General features: G+C 43.7%; 2 protein-coding genes across 4 annotated transcripts in view; one reads left to right on the top strand and one right to left on the bottom strand.

The window, feature by feature from the left end:
• The window catches only part of camsap3 (calmodulin regulated spectrin-associated protein family, member 3), a 54,446-nt gene extending 51,349 nt beyond the window's left edge, over positions 1-3,097 (top strand). For all 3 annotated transcript variants that reach the window (XM_055882936.1, XM_055882946.1, XM_055882956.1), the window contains one exon: positions 295-3,097. In XM_055882936.1, the coding sequence (XP_055738911.1) occupies positions 295-597 (303 nt within the window). In that variant the 3' untranslated portion in view covers positions 598-3,097. The remainder of the gene's footprint in view (positions 1-294) is intronic.
• Positions 3,098-5,208: 2,111 nt separating this feature from the next.
• On the bottom strand, positions 5,209-11,095 carry nr5a5 (nuclear receptor subfamily 5, group A, member 5). Its single transcript, XM_055882967.1, has 7 exons — positions 10,846-11,095; positions 9,450-9,565; positions 8,924-9,065; positions 6,649-7,391; positions 6,401-6,520; positions 5,850-5,997; positions 5,209-5,547 (listed from the first exon to the last, which is right to left on the bottom strand). Exons 1-7 carry the CDS (start codon positions 10,940-10,942, stop codon positions 5,300-5,302), a joined length of 1,614 nt encoding a protein of 537 aa, XP_055738942.1. The 5' UTR covers positions 10,943-11,095; the 3' UTR covers positions 5,209-5,299.
• Between the last annotated feature and the right edge of the window lie 8,700 nt (positions 11,096-19,795).

Below are 19,795 nucleotides of genomic sequence, written 5' to 3'. Positions count from 1 at the left end.
GTGTCAAGTAATTATCTTTTTGTATTCTCATGATTTGGTTGGGTCTAATTGTGTTGTTGTCCTGGGGCTCTGTGGGTGTGTTTGTGAACAGAGCCCCTGGACTAGCTTGCTTAGGGGACTCTCTCTCTCTTTCTCTCTCTCACTTAAATTCAAAGGGCTTTATTGGCATGGGAAACATATGTTTACATTGGCAAAGCTCTCTCACTCTTTCTAATGTGGATTCGTATTGAATTGTGTCACTGTTGAAGCGTTTTTAACATTGTTTTTATCTCCCCCTCTCCTTCTATGGTTCAGGAGATGGAGAAATGCCAGGCCAACCACTTCCTCATCCTCTTCCGTGACTCCAGCTGTCAGTTCCGGGCCGTCTACACCATGAACCCAGAGACCGAGGAGATGGTGCGCCTAACGGGCATCGGGCCTCGCGTCATCAGCCCCGCCATGGTGGAGTCCATCTACAAGTATAGTTCGGACCGCAAACAGTTCACCACCATCCCGTCCAAGACCATGTCCATGAGCGTCGATGCCTTCACCATCCCCGGGCACCTGTGGCAGAGCAAGCGCCCGGGCACCCCCAAGAAGCTGGGCACCCCCAAATAATGAGAACATCTCAATGATGGAGGAGGTGGTGGGCAGGGGGAGGAAGAAGGTGGACATATGTAAATCAGGGGCCCCTCTTCCCCCAGTCAACCCCCCACCCCCTCCTCCCCCCTCCTTTCTCTTATATTGGTTTGGTCCAGTGTTGGCTGTTGATTTGGGGACTGCTTTGGTTCAGTAGGCTGGTCAGGTAGACCGCCGGAAGGATCTGAAAGGAATAAATGACACTGGTGTCAGACATGTATAAACCGCCTGCCCCTTTAAGCCTGTCCAACCAGATGGTCTCTGCCCCTTTAAGACCAACCTGGGTCGTATTCACTAGGAAGCAAACGGACCAAAACAGGGAGGGACTACCTGAATGTGTCCAATAAGAAACGCTTGTTTTTCGTTGCAATATGTTTTGCTACGGTGTGCACCAATGAATATGACCCTCATCAGCTCAGTGTATGGGGGACATTTGTACATGTCATGTGACAAGGGGGCCAGCTACAGATAATCACTACTACTAAAGCCATTCATAGGGCCCTGTCTGTCACACACTACATCCCGTAGGGGCCTCTTATTGCCCCCCCCCCCCCCCAGCCTGATCTACCTAGATTGTAAAATAATAATGTTGTGATAGGTCAAGAATGAACAGGGCTTCTTCCCACCGTACTGGGCCTGGCTCCCCCAGCCTCCTACTGCTTTCCCACTGCCTCCCCTTGACTAACCCCGTCCACAGTCATCCATTGTGACCTTAAGCACTTGGTGGTGAGCGCGAGAGGGAACATCTCGCACACACTGCCGCAGCTCTCTGAACAGAACATGGGGGTCAGACCCGCAATCTCCCTCTCTTTCTCTCTCTCTTTTCTGTTTCTTTAATCTGACCTTCTTTCTTCTTTAATTCCAGGACTCTTTATCCTCCCGTCTGCTGCCTCTCCCTGCAGACGGGACAGAAGAACCCACCCTGAAAGAAATCCGACTTAGCAAACTGCTCTCTCATGAATGTAGGGCGCACCCGAACCACTCGGCTCCCCCGGGTGTGTTTTCGTTGGCCAGTCGAGGACTGGGAGGTACTGTATTGGGCGGGTCCACCGAGGGCTCTAGCACTCTTGACTGGCTGCCGTGCCTGTCAGTCAGAGCGGTATGAAGGACTCCGCCCAGCTCCAACTCTACTTCAGCTCTAGACATCTGGATGTTTTTTTTTTACACCACTACTTTTGACATGTTGTGCTGAGTGAATCGCTTCGGCCTTCGTGAGCAGAAATGAGAACTAATCCACACCCCCTTTACTTGCTTTATTTCCTATTTCAGTACGAGAGGTGGAATGAAAATAGCGTTATACCGTTGTACATTATTATCTTGATGAATGAAACTGGAAAAAATGAAGGAGGACTTTATACTCTGTTTAGCATTACCCAGGATTCACATTGTGTGGAAAGAGAAAAAGAAACGAAAATGAATGACAATTTAATATATATGAATGCTGTTTATTGCTAATTACTTTCAGTTTTGACAATGATTTGTACAAACAAGTTGAACTATGAATAAGCTAGCCTGCTGCTTTACCATTCGCGAGGTGTGCGTGTGTCTGAGAGAAGAGTGCGCCAGTGAGTGAAAGAGCGAGTGAATGAGTAGAAAAACCGTCTGACAACAGAGACTTAGCGAACTCTTCACAATCTGAGAAATAAACCCAGAAGGACAAAAATGAACAAGCTATGTCATTTGAGATCACACACACACATGTTACCTGTGAATGAAGGATAATCGGGACTGTATCAGCCCTAATTCGGTCCCGCTGCAGGGTATGGTGTGGTACTACAGTATTTGGGGTTTTGGGTAAGCCTTGACCCCATAGGGTACCATTTGGAACACAACCCGTGTTTCTGGTCGAACCTGTAGGCACTAGTGGGTTCTGATTCCCTCTTGTCTTCATTTAGCACTATATCAGCTGATGTAGGCCAGCCAGCCAATCAGCTGCCATCTCTCCTGTCTTGTTTCACATCACAAACTGCCTCCCAACAACAACATCACGTTCCTGTCGTTTTGACTGAGATTTCAAATGGAAATCTGATAGATTTTTTGGTCTCTCTAAAAAGTTTGACAATGGGTTTGTATGTTCAGTGTGTATGGCAAGGAGTGTGAGATGAATGGACGTGTGTGACTGTGTTGGTGTTTGTAAAGGAGAGTACGTATGCGATAGTCAACCTATAACTGGATTCTGTGCAATTCTCCTGTAGACAGTAAGTCAGTCATGTAACCCCAAGGTGTGTTTGTTGGGTAAAGATTAGAAGGATTTTTTAGTTTCAAGATTCTATTATGATTATTATGATTTTATTTTTTTCTCCATTTAAAGTGGTGATTCAGATGTTCATTTCATAGAAGACATGTCCTGTATGTAGTCTTTTTTTATTTTGCTCTGTTACCACCGTGTCGATGTGGGCAGAGTATTTGTGTTCCTCTCGCAAAATTGTTCATGATTACAGATAACTGGACCAGGCTAATAAAATCCTTTTAAAAATCACCATTACCCCTTTCATTTATGTCATGCTCATTCTTAGTGTTTCTGGACCCACCTTAAATGAACAACTTTAAATGCTTAACAAAGCCTTCATAAACCCATTTATAGGGCTACATACAGTAGGTGCTTCACGAATCCATTTAGAAGCTGATTTGTACTATATTAAAATGTGTTCTAACACAATGTTTTTCTAAACGTGACAGCTCTTTTTCCACCCTTTATGTATACAGAATGGTATGTCCTTAAATGATTTCTAAAGCATCTTTCGTATGGAGGCCTTATAAAACCTTTTTAAAAGTTTAGTTACGTTGCCTATCGGTTCCACGTTTTAAAGGTTTGAGGGAATTTCTTTCCTTTTCAGTCTTTTTCCTCTCGCTTCATACTGTCAGCGTTGCACTGGGACTAGCTAACTGTTGGCTAAATGGTATGTGTGTAACTGAAACGCGTACCCTCTATGGCCCATGTCAACAAAAAAGTGTGTGGAAATGACAGTATAGGTTGAGCGCTTCATGCTTACACACACTTGATGCTTCCACAATTCTTGTTTTCAGGGGTAAAATTTGAGGGAGCATGGCTTACGGATGGTTGAGGTGGGCTAGGTCCCCCGTCTGGAAGTTGGCGAATTTAGCATTTTTCAAACAGCTGAAATGTCTTTTTCCTGCAATCTAGAACCATAATCATTATGCTTAATTGGCATCAACCCCCCCCAAAAAATTGGGATATCAATACATATACCTCTTGAGCAGTCAATCCTCCTGAGTGGTTATTTTAAAACGAAATATACTCAAATCTGGGTACAAGATTAAAGGAATGTGAATCTTATTCGGTACATTTAGTTATTGCTTTTCTAAAGCCTACCAACCTTGTCAACAGGCATGCCAGCTAAGCTAGACAAGCTAGCTACTCTGACTTGATTGATATCCTGAAATGGCTTCTTGGTAGCTAGTTATGAGATTGGGAACCTATCTGGGCTTGCTAAAGCCAACTGCAACAATTGCTAAGTGGCGAGTAGCATTACAGAGAAGGAACAAAAAAAGAATAAAATGTACAGGACAAATCTGAAGGGGCACGTGACGCCTCTGCTTGTTTATTTCAAACAGGTCTTGTGGTAAAGGGATGACATGCTTTACTCCAGATTTTATCTGACAGATAAAAACGATACACAACATTGTCTTGTCAAAAGATATGTATATGTCGTCTGCATAATGTGTGTACAGGAGAAGAGGAGAAAGCATATAGCAGCGTTTTGGTTCCTACTCCCATCTGACTGAATACTGACTAGTTAACTCAGGGTTTCAAACAAATGATCAATTGGAGTTATCTCCATTACTATTACATTACTCAAACTCATCTGAAAGCAGATGGATGTTGTTATTAACCACAGGCCCTGGATCAGATGTTAATGTCTTATCCCCTTAATGGTTAGGATTGGCGTTAGGGTCATTGGGTCCAGCTTTTGAAAAATGGATTTCAGCTATCGGATAGGAGTAAATGCAAAGAAAGAATATATAGAACCGGAGTCCCCATTCAAGTCAATGATTCTTTCATTCTATGCAGATAGGTAACTTTTGAAAAACTGGGCCCTGATCTCAGATCTGTGCTTTGGGACAATGTCTACCTTTGAGCAAAGATTACAATCTTGGTGGACATATAACAGGCTTATTGGCAGTTGAACAAGTCCTGGGCATCACGGTGATGTTCAGTATGGAGAAAATGTTTTGAAATGCAGTGAAACAGGGAGGTAATACCTATATTTGTCCTGTTTGCTTTCCGTTGCAAAATGTTTTGCTACGATGTGCCCTATTGAACAGACCCCATGGTCGTGTTTACCATGCTACACCTTGGCAAAAATGTTTTACAATGGAATACAAAAACACGTTTTTTTTATTGGACAAGTCCAGGTACTCCCTCCCTGTGCCAAATTAACACAACCCAGGTGAAGAGAGGGAGCCCACCAGCCAAGTCCAGCAGGCACCCTTCCAGCAGGTAGTTGTTCAGAAGTGCATACCAATCAGCATCTCTGAGTGGAACAGGGTTAAACGTCCCAAATGCCACCCTATTCACTACAGTATATAGTGCACTACTTTTGACCAGAGCTCTATGGGGGCCTGGTTAAAAGTAGTACACCATGTAGGGAATAGGTTGCCATTTGGGACAGTCCCAGGGTGTTGTAAAGCATTCTCTGTTAGCAGGGCAAGGCGGTATTCAGCTGTGTTTAGCGTGCAGCATCTCTGTGAGCAATGAGTTGCAGGGCAGATCACCCAGTAGGTGGCGCTGGTACAGATACTCCTCCACCTGCAGGCTGATGCTGCGAACCTCAGGAAGCCGTAGCAGCAGTTGGCCAAACTTGTCGGTGTGACCCGGGTGGGTGTAGAGGGTGTGGTCCATCAGGGTGTGGTTCACCCTTTCCTGGGTCCGCTCCACCTGCCTGCGGTCCTGCACCGACTTCACATCTGCAGGGTCGAGAAGGACAGGTAGAGACAGTTAGTGCATAGTTAGTTGAACATCTATAAACCATTTGTAGGGGACTATCCAAACTGACTTCACGTCTGCAATGTGAAAAAGACAGGCAGAGACAGTTTGAACAATTGGGAAGTCTTTACTATGAGATTGACTAATACAAAAACCCAATCAAGTTGTCCGTTTCCAGTGGAGATTCCTTGGCTGAGAATCAGTCAACCAGGGACCAAAACCAGAGACCTACAGCAGAGCTACATCAGAGCAAAGTAACATTCAGAAGGACGGGAGGACTCACCAGGGTTGAAGAGGACCAGGTATTTGAGGCACACAAACTCCTGTGTGTCCATGTGGAGGGCCTTGAGTTTAACCACCAGGTCCTGAGTCCTTGACACCAGACTGGTCAGAGTGACCCCTGCCTGGGTCAGGATGTTCGACACCTCAATCTGGATCAGAGAGACAGGAATATTTAGGACCTCCTGACTTGACACCATCCAGACCCATTGGGTGGAATTTCCTGTAGTCAGCATGCCAATTGCACACACACATAGTTGCCAAAGCTACAAAAGAGCAAAACGATATCATCTGAAAATAACTAGGTAAGATACTCAAGTGACATAGTGTGAGAGGAAGGCTCCACACCACTCTTCAGACTACACAGGACGTTCAAACTAGTTGGGACTTTCGGCCCTATTGTATTATTCAGGCAATGCATTATAGTATGAGCTAATTGAGGAGGAGGAGGAGATGGAAATTGTGAGGAAGAGGATGAGGACGAGCATGAGAACAAGTACAAGGACGACCACGAGGAGGACGGGAAGGAGGACAGGGATTGGAGGTGATAGCTACCTGTTGTCCTGTGACCAGATAGATGCAGCCTTCTCTGCTGTACGCCACCTGTCGACACAGGTGATCCAGCACCAGCAGCTCACTCCAACAGCTCTGCAGCAGCACCATCTGGTCCTCCACCTAAAGGAGTAACCACCAGAACCACACACAGGTCAGTTCACCTCTCAACGCGGTCGATTCAGGAAGTGAATTGAAAGTGTCCCATTGTTTTCTATGATAATAATTTTTGTTGTGTGTGTGTGTATGACCTTGAGCTCCTTGAAGAGAGCACTGTTCCTGGCCCATTCCACGAGCCCAAACAAAGTCTGGTCGGCCATTTTACACATGATACTGAAGGTGTTGAGGCGGTCGTGTTTCCCACGGCTTGCCTGCTCTCTCTGCAGGCTGGCCAGCACCTTGGCACACAGCTGGCGCTCATCCGGCTCACCCTCCAGAAGCTGGGCCAGGAAGCTAGGTGTGGGAGCAGTCAACGTGGAGGTTAAGGTCGGGGTTGAGCTCAGGGTAGTTGTGGGCGTGGTGAGTGGGGTGAGTAACCCGTTAGGCGTGGGCGGGGTTGGAGGTGCCGGGCCGTAGCTGTAAGGCGTCCTCTCACTTTTCTCCTGGTGGTATCCTGATCCCCCTCCATGGAAGGAACGGTGGTACAGTTCAGGGTAAGCCAGGGACGGGGGAGGAGCTAGAGCCCTCCTGTCCCGGTTCATGGTGCAGTCCAGAAGCATGGGGGGGAGCTCTGAATGGCCCATATTAGAGGGGTAGGCCTGTGATTGGTGGAAATTGTCAGAGGGCAGGGGTGCCGATGTGTGACTGGACATTAGGTGAATGTTGTTTGAAACGGAAGGCTGGTGCGTTTGTGCACTTTCCAGTTTGATCCTGTAGGGGGTGGTGTTGTGCTGCTGGTGGTGGTAGACCCCTCTCTGCTGTTTCATCTGCCTGTCTCGTCGATACAGAGGGCCAAACTTGTTCCGGCCACCTCTCATTCGGTCTGCCCTTACCGCTGTAGGACCAGAGAGTAACATACAGTAGAGGTACGAGTATAATGACACTATAATGAAGAGAGTAACATGAGTACATTAAAACTATATATTTTTAAAGTTACATGTGAATGAATGTATTGACACTATAACAAATGAAGAGAGAGTAACAGGAGTAACAATCCTGCCAGGAGGGCTCAGTGGGCAGGGATTGCATATGTTCGGGGAATATTCGAATGGTTCTAACTCCCATTGTGCCAGCACTGCCGGGTAAGCTCAATCAAACTCAGTAAAAGGATTTGAAAAGACAAACCAATACTACTTGAACCCAGGTCTGATGTCAGCATGTTTTAGTGTACACTATCTGATTCAGTTCTGGTTTATGAGTCCACAGATAAGTCATATGAGGGAGCAGAACATGGAAGGGTGTCAATGGAAGTAAAGGTAAGGCATTATGCAAGCTAGCAGAGGAGATTTCCACAGGTACACATAATGGGAACATTTCAGTACATGAGTGATAAAGTATATTGAAAGCCGGTGCTTTCACACAGGTGTGTTTCCTGAATTAATGAATAAAGCAATTAACATCCCATCATGCTTACGGTCATTATTAATAATTCTGGGCAGGCCATTATTTTGGCCATTACTTTGGCTACCATGGCTATGCCCCCATGAGATGACAATCCACAGGGCAGGAGTGGTCACTGAATGGTTTGATGAGCATGAAAACAATGTAAGCCATATGCCATGGCCGTCTCAGTGACCAGATCCCAAACCAGTTGAACACTTATGGGAGATTCTGGAGCGGTGCCTGAGACAGCGTTTTCCACCACCATCAACAAAACACCAAATTATGGAATTTCTCTTGGAAGAAGTCTCACATCCCTCCAATATAATTCCAGACACTTATAGACTCTATGCCAAGGTGCATTGAAGCTTTTCTGCATTGTGGTGGCCCAACGCCCTATTAACACACTTTATGTTGGTGTCCCTTATGCTGGCAGTTACCTGTATATCAGGGATGGGCAACTTTGATGGGGGTGGGGGCCTCAATCTGAACTCATCAGGGGGTGGGGGCCGCTGTTGCTCGCAGGATATTTTTGTTTGTTGATGTTGTAAATGTAACCTTTATTTAACTAAGGCAAGTCAGTTAAAAACAAATTCTTATTTACAATGACGGCCTACACCGGCCAAACCCGGACGACGCTGGGCCATTTGTGCGCCGCCCTATGGGACTCCCAATCACGGTCGGTTGTGATATAGCCTGGACTCATACCAGGGGGTCTGTGGTGACGCCTCTAGCACTGAGAAGCAGCGCCACTCGGGTGCTCTGGACTGATCAGAGGGCCTTCAAAAGGGGCTCACTAGTTGCCCATCCCTGCTTTAAATGCTTTCTGAGTCCCACAGGTCTGTCCTGTGCTGGGTCTCAAGGATTGTTTTGAGGACACACATTGATTGTTTAGGTGTGTGTATGCATGAGTTTGAGTGTGGGTGTATGCATTTGGTTTAAGTGTGTGTGTGCACGTGCACGTGAGTGAATGAGCGAGTGCCGTACCCTCTCTCTTCATGCCCACGGCCAGGCACTTCTGGAAACGGCAGTAGGGGCAGCGTTTCCTCTGGGAGGGGTTCATGGGGCAGCTCTGTCTCTCTGCACAGGTGTAACGCTTGTTGTTCTGCACCGAACGCTTGAAGAAACCCTGCAGATAGAGAGGGAGAGGAGATAGACAGAGCGAGGGGGGGACAGAGCTCAATCAAGCTGCTGCTGGGATGCCGTTTGTGTGCCTTGTTATGTCTCAAAGGAAACAATGAAATCACTTAGATCTACGATAGAGAGGTTAAATAAGATCTACGATAGAGAGGTTAAATAAAAATACTATTGGTTTCATGTTGCTGCTCTTGACTGAGCTGGCCTGGTGTAATGGAACAAATAAATAGTCCCAAAAGTAAGGAAAAACAACAACATCCCATCTGCCACTCCAGGCAGGCTCAATGTAACAGTCGACAAAATCATCCCAATACTATTTGAAACAAGTGTGTCATTGAAAAGAAGTGTGTCGTCGATCACGCTGAGCCTACATTACCTTGCAGCTCTCGCAGGTGAGCAGCCCATAGTGGTAGCCAGACACTTTGTCTCCACAGACTGGACAGACCTCCGCCTGATCTGGCCTGGTCTCTGGCTCGGTCTTCAGCTCCTGAGCTGGGGAGTGGGGAAGGTTTAGCGGTTTAGGATCCCCATTAGCTGTTTCACATGCAGCAGCTACTCTTCCTGGGGTCCACAAGGTGTTGGGGTGTCATGCATTGGCTAATGGCAGGGATTAAAGAGACCTCTGTGTGTCTGCTTGTTATTAAGTGGACGACCAAGGTCTGACTAAGGGCTAGATTCAATCCGATTTTAAAGGCAATGCTTCAGTGTTTCGTGGAGACCGCATCACGGTAAACACTGCATAAGTCAGTTGGCTCAATCAGAAATTACCTTTAAACGTCAATCACGCTATAATGCGGATCTTCTGCAGTCCGGATTGAATCTAGGCCTAAGTTAGTAGTCAAGTCAAGTGCTTGTACTTATACTTGTTAATCGATCTGAGTCTGAATTCACAAAGCATCACAGAGTAGGAGTGCTGGTCCCTCGTTATTCATTATGATTTAAAAGGCGAAACCAAACTGATTCCAGAACAGCACTCCTACTATGAGATGCTTTATGAACACGGCCCTGGTTTATTCTTCAGTAAATGAGAGGCGGCGGCCTCTGAACAGCCATCGTGTTATATTCTTATCACTCAGATTGATAGGCTAAAACTATACACTGAACTGTCTTACTGTGACACTTACGTAATTCATATTGACCATGTTTTTATTGAATGAACAGATTTGGACAATAAGAAACTACGTTTGGCAATGGAAATGACGATATTAAGAGGAAATTCACCAATGTCCATATCTGATAAGTAGTGAACGATTTAAAAGAAAGTTCCCTCTCCCTGAAGCTGTCTTCACACCCTACATTCAACTGATATATCAAAGTACTGTGACCACTAGCCTGGTTCCACACTGGATATCTGTATCCAACTCTTCTTTCCTTGTAATGCCATACATGTTTGGCTTGACAATGAACGAACAGAGAGAGGAGTTGGCCAAAGCACAAATCCCAAATCCGGTCCCGGGGACCCAATGGGGGTGCATATTTTGATTACATTTTGATTACTTGAATCACCTGTGTAGTGCTAGAGAAGAATACTAAAACGTGCACCCCCTTGGGGTCCCCAGGACCGAGTTTGGAAAACGCTGAACTGCACCATCAGGCTATATGATCACACCTTTCGTGTCACAAACAAACAAAACATTCTGAGAGGCACCTAGTAGCTTGAGAGGCAGCTAGAACAGTAACAGTAACAGAAGCAGTTATAGTCCAGGTCGGTAACAGCAACCGTAATAACAGTACAAGCAAGATTACCAGTCCAGGTCAGTAGCAGTACTCACATGTCGACGATCCCTCCGAAGACAACAGATCCAGAGGCTGGACCTGGCATAGGGCCTGGCCCTGGTCCGCATGGAAGTGGCCCTGAGGTACGTACATTTTGAAAGAGGGGATAGCCTAAATCACCCTAACTAGTTCCTCATAGCCCGAGGGAGCAGGAGCCCAGACAGACAGACAGACAGAGAGGCAGGCAGCCACAGCAGGACCTCTGCTGTCTGTCTAAGGACTCACTATTGGACTGTGCTCCATAGTGGACTTTGGACTTAGCTCCATGGTGGCGGTGCAATAAAATCCTGTCCTGACTTACTGGAACTCCTATCACAGCCTGGTGAGTGAAGATCTTCTTGGAGGAATTCCTGTGCAGTAAGTAAGTGCTGTAGGTAGGAAGGCATTTCTGCAAAGAAACCACTACTAAAGGACACCAATAACAATAAGAGACTTACTTGGCAAAGAAACACAAGCAATGGACATTAGACCAGTGGAAATCTGTCCTTTGGTCTGATGAGTCCAAATTTGAGACCTTTGGTTCCAACCTCTGTGTCTTTGTGAGACAAGGAGTAGGTGAACGGATGATCTCCGCGTGTGTGGTTCCCACCGTGAAGCATGGAGGAGGAGGTGTAATGGTGTGGGGGTGCTTTGCTGGTGACACTGTCAGGGATTTTATTTAGAAAGCATGGCTACCACAGCATTATGCATGCCATCTGGTTTGTGCTTAGTGGGACTATCATTTGTTTTTCAACAGGACAATGACCCAACACACGTCCAGGCTGTGTAAGGGCTATTTGACCAAGAAGGAGAGTGATGGAGTGCAGCATCAGATGACCTGGCCTCCACAATAACCCGACCTCAACCCAATTGAGATGGTTTGGGATGAGTTGGACCGCAGAGTGAAGGAAAAGCAGCCAACAAGTGTAGTAAGGCACTTAACCCCTTATTTAGCCGACACTCTTATCCAGAGTGACGTACAGTAGCAATTAGGGTTAGGTGCCTTACTCAAGGGCATAGATATTTCCCCTGGTCGGCTCGGGATTAGAACCAGCGACCTTTCAGTTACTGGCCCAACGCGCTTTAACCACTAAGCTATGTGCCACAGACTACAGTTCTGTGTTTTAAAACTAAAAAAAAACGTTTCCTGTATATTGAAAGTAATTTACTGGCTACTGCACTGCCAGTAATGTAGTGTAATTAAGTACCACCCCACAGAATACAGTACCATGCCGTATTTTTAGAGCACCAAAAACCCTTTGAACACTAGTGGGTGCATGGTATTGTTGTTTCTGGCTCATTAACATATGTTGAGGCATGTCTTGTAAGAGGCAATATTTTTAGCACCTGTTAGTGAGAGTGTTGAACCAATTTAACAGAAATTTGGTAGTAGTTCCGTAACAATTGAATGTGTGTAGGGGACAGATCAGGTTATCAGCAAGTCTAAAATCTTTAATGGTTTAGCCATGTCCTTTTGATCTGTTTCGCCAGTTAGTCAATGCCAGTTTAGAAGCCTTTGTTAGGGCCTCTTCAAGTGCAAGTGATATAAAACACACCTTTTTAATTGGTATGCTGTAATATATAATTACTCACTCAACAGCAATTGCTGTAATTTTATTACAATACATCAATAAAAGTACTGTATTCCTATTTTGCTATATATTTACTGGAGCATTCTATCAATGTTGTGGGACGGCAAAGAATTGTTGGGTCATTATCATATTTCGATACGTACCTTGTTAGTGGCTATATATTTTTGCACCGGTTAGTGAGAATGCCTACCAATTGAACAGATACGTGGAAGTAGTGCCCTACCAATTTAATGTGTATAGGGAACAGATTAGAGTGGTAACAACTCTTAAACCTTTCCTGGTTGAGCGTTTTGCCAAGTCCTTTTGGTCTGTTTTAAATATACAAAATACCTTGACGACCCCAATGTATCCTTAACTACAACAACATTCTCAGTAAAGGTTCCAAAAACGTTTTACTTCCTATGACTGTGATTTATTACTTCTTTTTTTTAAATCAACCTTATTATAAAAGCCACACAGCAGTAGAAATCCACTTTTTCGAGCTAAAAGATGATGGCCAGAGCTTACCCGTGATGTTGCACAACGATTTAAGTCAATAAGTCATCGTTTTAGTCAAAGTATGATATATTTGGGCTTGACGTGACACACCCGAACCTCAAATTTCGTGGAAAGCCGTGTGAATGCAGTCTTTTCCTATGATATGACATACCAATTCTTTTCAGCCTACGTTTCGTTTCATGGCTGGCTTTTATTTGAATGTTACCACCCACCAGCATGGCATTGTTTATTAATCAGAAACAGCTGTATATTTATTCCTCTTCGTGACTGAGATGAGCCAAACAGCCTTGAGTCCATTTAGCCGCCTGAGCCATTGCGCAAATAAAAATAGGGGTTACAAACTTATGTTTTTTGCATCTTCACTTGTTTTTTTTTTCTCCAGAAAATGATTATAAACAATTGGATAATTTGTAAATGTTCACTTGTTTTTTAACTAGTCTTAAAAATATGTATATATTACCATTTTATAAATGGTATAATTGTGTGATGTGATCACATTATGCAAACCCGCTCCCCTTGTCGCCCCAAGATGAATGTTTTTGACCACTAAAGGGTTGCTTCACTACACGCTTGTGTAAAATTAGCTAGAAACCACAAGTGTCTATCCAGATAATGCAAATGCACCCGCAAAAGAAAATTCAAGTAACTTATAGTTACCATGTCATTTGCGGCGTGCATGATCATGAGCAAAGTCATTGTAGCCTATCATTTCCCTTCCCATGTGAGAACCAAAGGCTTTGCTTTACTGCAGCAAAGGTTGGACCGGGACCACTATAATGTAGAGAAACGCATGTCAGCTATCTTTCAGTACTTATCGATTTTACCCGAGCTTCATCTTATTCTAACTATTTCTATGGCGGATTCGCAGCTGCAATTTATGGAAGATGCCAAAACTTTGGAGATAACAATAGATGGTGAAGTCAAAGATATAAAACAGAAAGGAAAACGCTGCATACTGCTGCTCATTCTCCCAGGTGATTTTATTGTAACAACGTTTCGACCCTTAGGTCTTCATCAGGCATCCATATCCCAGGTGGGGATGGAGGTGCTTATATACAGGGGCAGAACTCAGTGACATCACTTCCTGAAACAGGAGGTCAAAATATATAACATAGGTCCACAATATTAACATTCAATGTATCAAAATATAAGATACACAAGTAATGTGATCAATATTTACAATAACATATATATATATATAATATTCAATTACGATAAAAAAAACAATTTTGACATTATGAAACTATAAAAACGGTTTCAAGTCTAACTCCTCGTTAAGGTCAAGAGGAGAGTGTGTTGAGCCTATGGATCCAGAAAGTAAAGTAAAAGTGTTTGGATTAAACATAAAACCTGTATGACCTTACATTGTCTCCTGAAAATCTTGGCTCATCAGCAACATCAGACCTGCAAGTCACAATAAACTGGTTTATGACATGATTTGTAATTCCTACTGGAATCCAGCGGTGGATATCCAACAATTGGAATATTTTATCAGCCGCAACCTGCATTCAGAATAACTGCTTTGGTGAAGGACTCAGCAAACAAGACTAGCTAAAGCATCTAAACTGAAACAACCATCTCAGTAATGGGTGCAATAAATCCATCCCCTTACAGATTGTATTAGTTTTGAAAAATATATTTATCTTTGCATAGTATAAGATCAATTAATCAATCAATGTGCATGCAGAAACATAGATATTAAAACACACTATTCAAAAAAATCTACCAGCAACAAAGCATTTTGGGATGAGGCCCCTCCCACGTCTTTTTCATTCTGATAAAGTTAACGGAAATTAACTCAACACAGCCGAGTAACACCACCACACAGTTGTGATTCAAATAACATTTCATTTATTCACCGCATGCGGTGTCAATTTCAATCTCACTGATGTTAATCCCAATAGAATCAGCACTCAGATTTAACATTCACAACACTTTTAACCTTAACACTGAGATTTGAACACTTGTAAAGTGCCTAAGCAGAATGCAATATAAAGCTTGTGTGGTCCAGAGCCAAGAACTCTACCATCTATGGAAAAAGCCTGGGCTCTTGACGGGGACAATATAATTCTCACCACTGGTGTTTGTCACCTTCCAAACGGATTCTACATTGAATTTAGTATTCGCGATTCTCAAACAGTGGATCTGTAGTTGGTGTACTTCAACTCTAAAATTCTCTAGACTGTGTAAGACAAAACCCACCAAGAAAAGATAACAGGCAAATGCATATGTGGTCTCAATGTCTAAATAGTGACAGCAGGGATAGTTTGAACTGCAGAGGGATGGTTCTCCTCATAGGTGAGTGAATCAGCCCGTGCTTGATGAATAGCACTTGGTTGATCTCTGGGAGCAGGACACAGGAGAGCCGAATGAAAATGTGAGACAAATGTGAGACAAGAATGAATAAAATAAGTAATCACAGCAAAATAATATAGTTTGTGAGCTAGAAAATGAACAGCCTAACAGTCTGAGGCAATGTGCTCATTCTGCTCTAACTATTGACAAGGATAATGTGGCATTTCTTAATTGTCAGTATGAATGAAATTAGTGGGTCCTGCCGTGATGACTGTATTAGCTTTACACTACTTGTCCTATAGATTTTTGTAGTCTTAAAAATACACTGTTCTCGGTAAAGGTAATGTAATCTTACCTGCTTGCTATGCTCATACTTGCTTGCTCATACTTGCTATGAATGTGATATGTTCTTGTTTATCTAATTTAGTTTAATGCACTGACTGTAAGTCGCTCTGAATAAGAGTGTCTGCTAAATGACCAAAATGTAAACATTTAAATATAAATCAAAATACAAACAGTTTGAGAGCGCAGCTCCTTAGAATAATAATACCCAAGTGTTAATTTTTACATTTATATTTTGGTCATTTAGCAGACGCTCTTGTCCAGAGCAACTTACAGTCAGTGCATCAAAGGACCCCCCCCCCCCCCCCCCCCCAGAGGAAGTTGCCGCCACTTTTTCAACGTAATTTCCTGTCCTAGAGATGAAATGCACATTTAAGTTCCACCTCTGAACAATGATGAAGGCTACTTATACATATTCACAATAAAAAAAATATAAAAAAACAGCTAGCAAGTTACAACAATTAGATCGGTTGCTAGCTAGCTGGAGAAGATACCTTTATCACTAGCTAGCATGTCATTCCTGGCCAAGGAACATTTCAGCTATCTGTTTATTCCTTGTAATAATTTAAGCGGGCTACTTTCACATTTATTTGTGCATTACAAAATACATGTATTCTAATTAAATTGTTGAATTGTACCTCAAGCCAGTGAATTACGAATGACAGAATAGGTATTGACACTATTGAAATACCTATATCAAATACACGTAACAGAAATACTGCCCGTCGTTGACACTAAGCTGCCTGCACTGTAAATCAGCAACAGTTTACTAACCACTATACTTCCAGTAATGCACTGTAACATCTAGAAATACACCATGTTGCTGTAGTCAGCTGTTAACTTAATATGCTGCACATTTGTGTTTCAGTAAAGATCTGTGCTGTCAGTATTTTACTGTAAAGTTACAGTAACCTACTGGCTACTGTGCTGCCAGTAATGTACTGTAAAAATTACAGGACTTTTTTTTTTTTTTACAGTGTAGACAGATGGGTAGGCAGGTAGATAGGTTGGTAGGCAGACAGGTAGGTTAGTAGGTCAGCAGGCAGGAAGGCAGATCAGTAGGCAGGTAGGTAGGTGGGAAGGCAGGCAAGTAGGAAGGCAGGCAGGTAGGTTGGTAGGTGAGGAACAATACTAAGAAGATTACAACCCCAAAGTGCAAGAATACATTTGTGTCCTTACCTTGTAAGCGGTCTATGGAGAAAAAAAACTGAATACAATCCTACACGCTTTGGGTTTGTTTTTGTAGCCACTGCCACCATCCGATAACTTTAGTAGCGTTTCACAACCGAAAACCAATAAAAGCAAATTAACCCAATATTACCATGCTTTAAACTTCTTGCCCAAATCTTCTCAAAGTAACTTCAAACAGTGCAAACCCGCATTTGGGGCCCTGGGACACTGACCTCCAGGGGTGCAATTTCAAGAGAAGCCTGGATTTAATTGTACTCAATAGGCAACATTCCAGATCACTTACCAGGTGGGTGCAGATAACAACATGCCAATCACTGGGCTGGAGCACAACATGGTAATCTTAATGATGTGCCGACTGACGTCAGAGATAAGACAGCAGTCCAAGGGTGATCACTTATCTAACTTTCCCCTCTGTCGGGATATGAATTATGACATTCATGGACACGTGGTATGAGTCCCAAATTGCAACCTATTCCCAATATAGTGCACTACTTTTGACCAGGGTGCACTTTATAGGGAATTGGGTGTCATTTGGGATGCAATCTATTTGTCCCCTGGGATTACGGGCCTATCATATCCAAGTTATGTTTCTAGTGAAGCCTTATATGTTCTGGAAAAGATACGTTATCTAGGTTATGCTTCTGTTCAGGAAATGGATGATGGTGGTTCAAAATTGTTTGGTACTAGTTGAACAAAACAATTTTACACTAGTTGAACAAAACAATTTTACACTAGTTGAACAAAACCAATTAAACTACAAAACTAAGACACTATTAAACCTTTAATATTCAAATATTTCCTCACGAACAAATCATGTTACGGTATTAAAATCTATCACAACATGGGATAATTAGATTCTTCCTCTATAGAAATAGGACAGTTAAAATATCAACCCATGAACGGTTCTATCAAGAACCCTTAAAGCTTTGGAGGGTTCTTCCTATAACTCTCTATGAATGGTGAACCGGATGAACCGGATTTATTAACCTTGAAAATGTCATTATTATTGACAATACATTACATACTGAAAGAATGGCGCCGGAGGGGATGGCTGCCGCTTAACGGGCTCCTAAGCAATTGTGATATTTTGTGTGTTTTTTTTCCGCATTGTTTGTAACTTATTTTGTACATAACCGTCTCTTATGACCGAAAAGAGCTTCTGAATATCAGAACAGCGGTTACTCACCTCGAACTGGATGAATATTTATTATTTAATGAGTCTGACGCAAAGGATACAATGTTGCTCCCAGACAAGACCCAAATCCCCATTATTCGATAGAAGAAAAGAAGGAAATACAGGGGTGCAGATCAGGGTGCCTTGTGAGAATTCGTGGGCCAGTGGGTAACCCGCCTCTACCATCCGTTCTATTGGCCAACGTGCAATCACTGGAGAATAAACTGGATGAGCTCCGTTCGAGACTATCCTACCAACCGGACATTAAAAACGGTAATATCTTGTGCTGAACAACGTCATGGATAATTTACAGTTGGCTGGGTTTTCCGTACATCGGCAGGACAAACAGCTATGTCCGGTAAGATGAGGGGTGTGTCTATTTGTCAATAACAGCTGGTACGCGATGTCTAATATTGAGGTAGTCACGAGGTATTGCTCACCTGAGGTAGAGTACCTCATGATAAGCTGTAGACCACAGTATCTAAAAAGAGAGTTTTCAGCTATATTTTTCATAGCCGTCTATTTACCACCACAAACTGACGCTGGCACTAAGACCGGACTCAACGAGCTGTATAAGGCCATAAGCAAACAAGAAAATGCTCATCCAGAAGCGGCGCTCCTAGTGGCCTGGGACTTTAATGCAGGCAAACTTAAATCCGTTTTACCTAATATCTACCAGCATGTCACTTGTGCAACCAGAGGGAAAAAAACTCTAGACCACCTTTCCGCCACACACAGAGACGCGTACAAAACTCTCCCTCGCCCTCCATTTGGCAAATCTGATTCTATCCTCCTAATTCCTGCTTACAAGCAGTACCAGTACCAGTGACTCGCTCAATACAGAAGTGGTCAGATGACGTGGATGCTACGCTACAGGACTGTTTTGCTAGCACAGATTGGAATATGTTCTGTGATTTATCCAGTGGAGTTGAGGAGTATACCACCTCAGTCACCGGCTTCATCAATAAGTGGATCAACGACTTCATCCATTTTTTTGATTTTTAAAAATCTATATTTAACTAGGCAAATCAATTAAGAACAAATTCTTATTTACAATGACAGCCTAGTGGGTTAATTGCCTTGTTCAGGGGAAGAACGACAGATTTTTACCTTGTCAGCTTAGGGATTTGATCTGGCAACCTTTCAGTTACTGGCCCAACGCTCTAACCACTAGGCTACCTGCCGCTCAAAAATACAGTGACCGTACGTACATATCCCAATCAGAAGCCATGGATTACAGGCAACTTCCGCACCGAGCTAAAGGCTAGAGCTGCCACTTTCATGGAGCGGGACACTAATATGGACGCTTATAAGAAATTCTGCTATGTCCTCAGACGAACTATGAAACAGGTAAAGCATCAATACAGGACAAAGATTGAATCTTAATACACCGGCTCTGATGCTCGTCGGATGTGGCAGGGCTTGCAAACTATTACGGACTACAAAGGGAAACCCAGCCACAACCTGCCCAGTGACGCGAGCCTACCAGACGGGCTAAATGCCTTTTATGCTTGCTTCGAAAAAAGCAACACTGAAGCATGCATGAGAGCACCAGCTGTTCCGGACGACTGAGTGATCACGCTCTCCCTAGCCAATGTGACCAAGACCTTTAAACAGGTCAACATTCACAAGGCCGCGGGGCCAGACGGATTACCAGGACGTGTACTCAGAGCATGCACGGACCAATTGGCAAGTGTCTTTGACATTTTCCACCTCTCCCTGACTGAGTCTGTAATATCTACATGTTTCAAGCAGAACACCATAGTCCCTGTGCCCAAGAAAGCGAAGGTAACCTGCTTAAATGAGTACTGCCCCGTAGCACTCACGTTTGTAGGCATGAAGTGCTTTGAAAGGGTGGTTATGGTTCACATCAAC

This window comes from Salvelinus fontinalis, chromosome 2, assembly GCF_029448725.1.
Source record: "Salvelinus fontinalis isolate EN_2023a chromosome 2, ASM2944872v1, whole genome shotgun sequence".
In the NCBI taxonomy this organism is placed as follows: domain Eukaryota; kingdom Metazoa; phylum Chordata; class Actinopteri; order Salmoniformes; family Salmonidae; genus Salvelinus; species Salvelinus fontinalis.
The sequence above is the reverse complement of the archived record's forward strand: the minus strand, read 5'-3'. Positions and strand labels throughout refer to the sequence as shown.

Coding starts and splice junctions, on each gene's coding strand:
- nr5a5 (XM_055882967.1), bottom strand. CDS start 10,942: ATGTACGTACCTCAGGGCCACTTCCATGCGGACCAGGGCCAGGCCCTA. Junction 9,066..9,449: donor TCACCTGCGAGAGCTGCAAG/GTAATGTAGGCT, acceptor CTCTATCTGCAG/GGTTTCTTCAAGCGTTCGGT. Junction 5,548..5,849: donor CCTGGTCCTCTTCAACCCTG/GTGAGTCCTCCC, acceptor TCGACCCTGCAG/ATGTGAAGTCGGTGCAGGAC.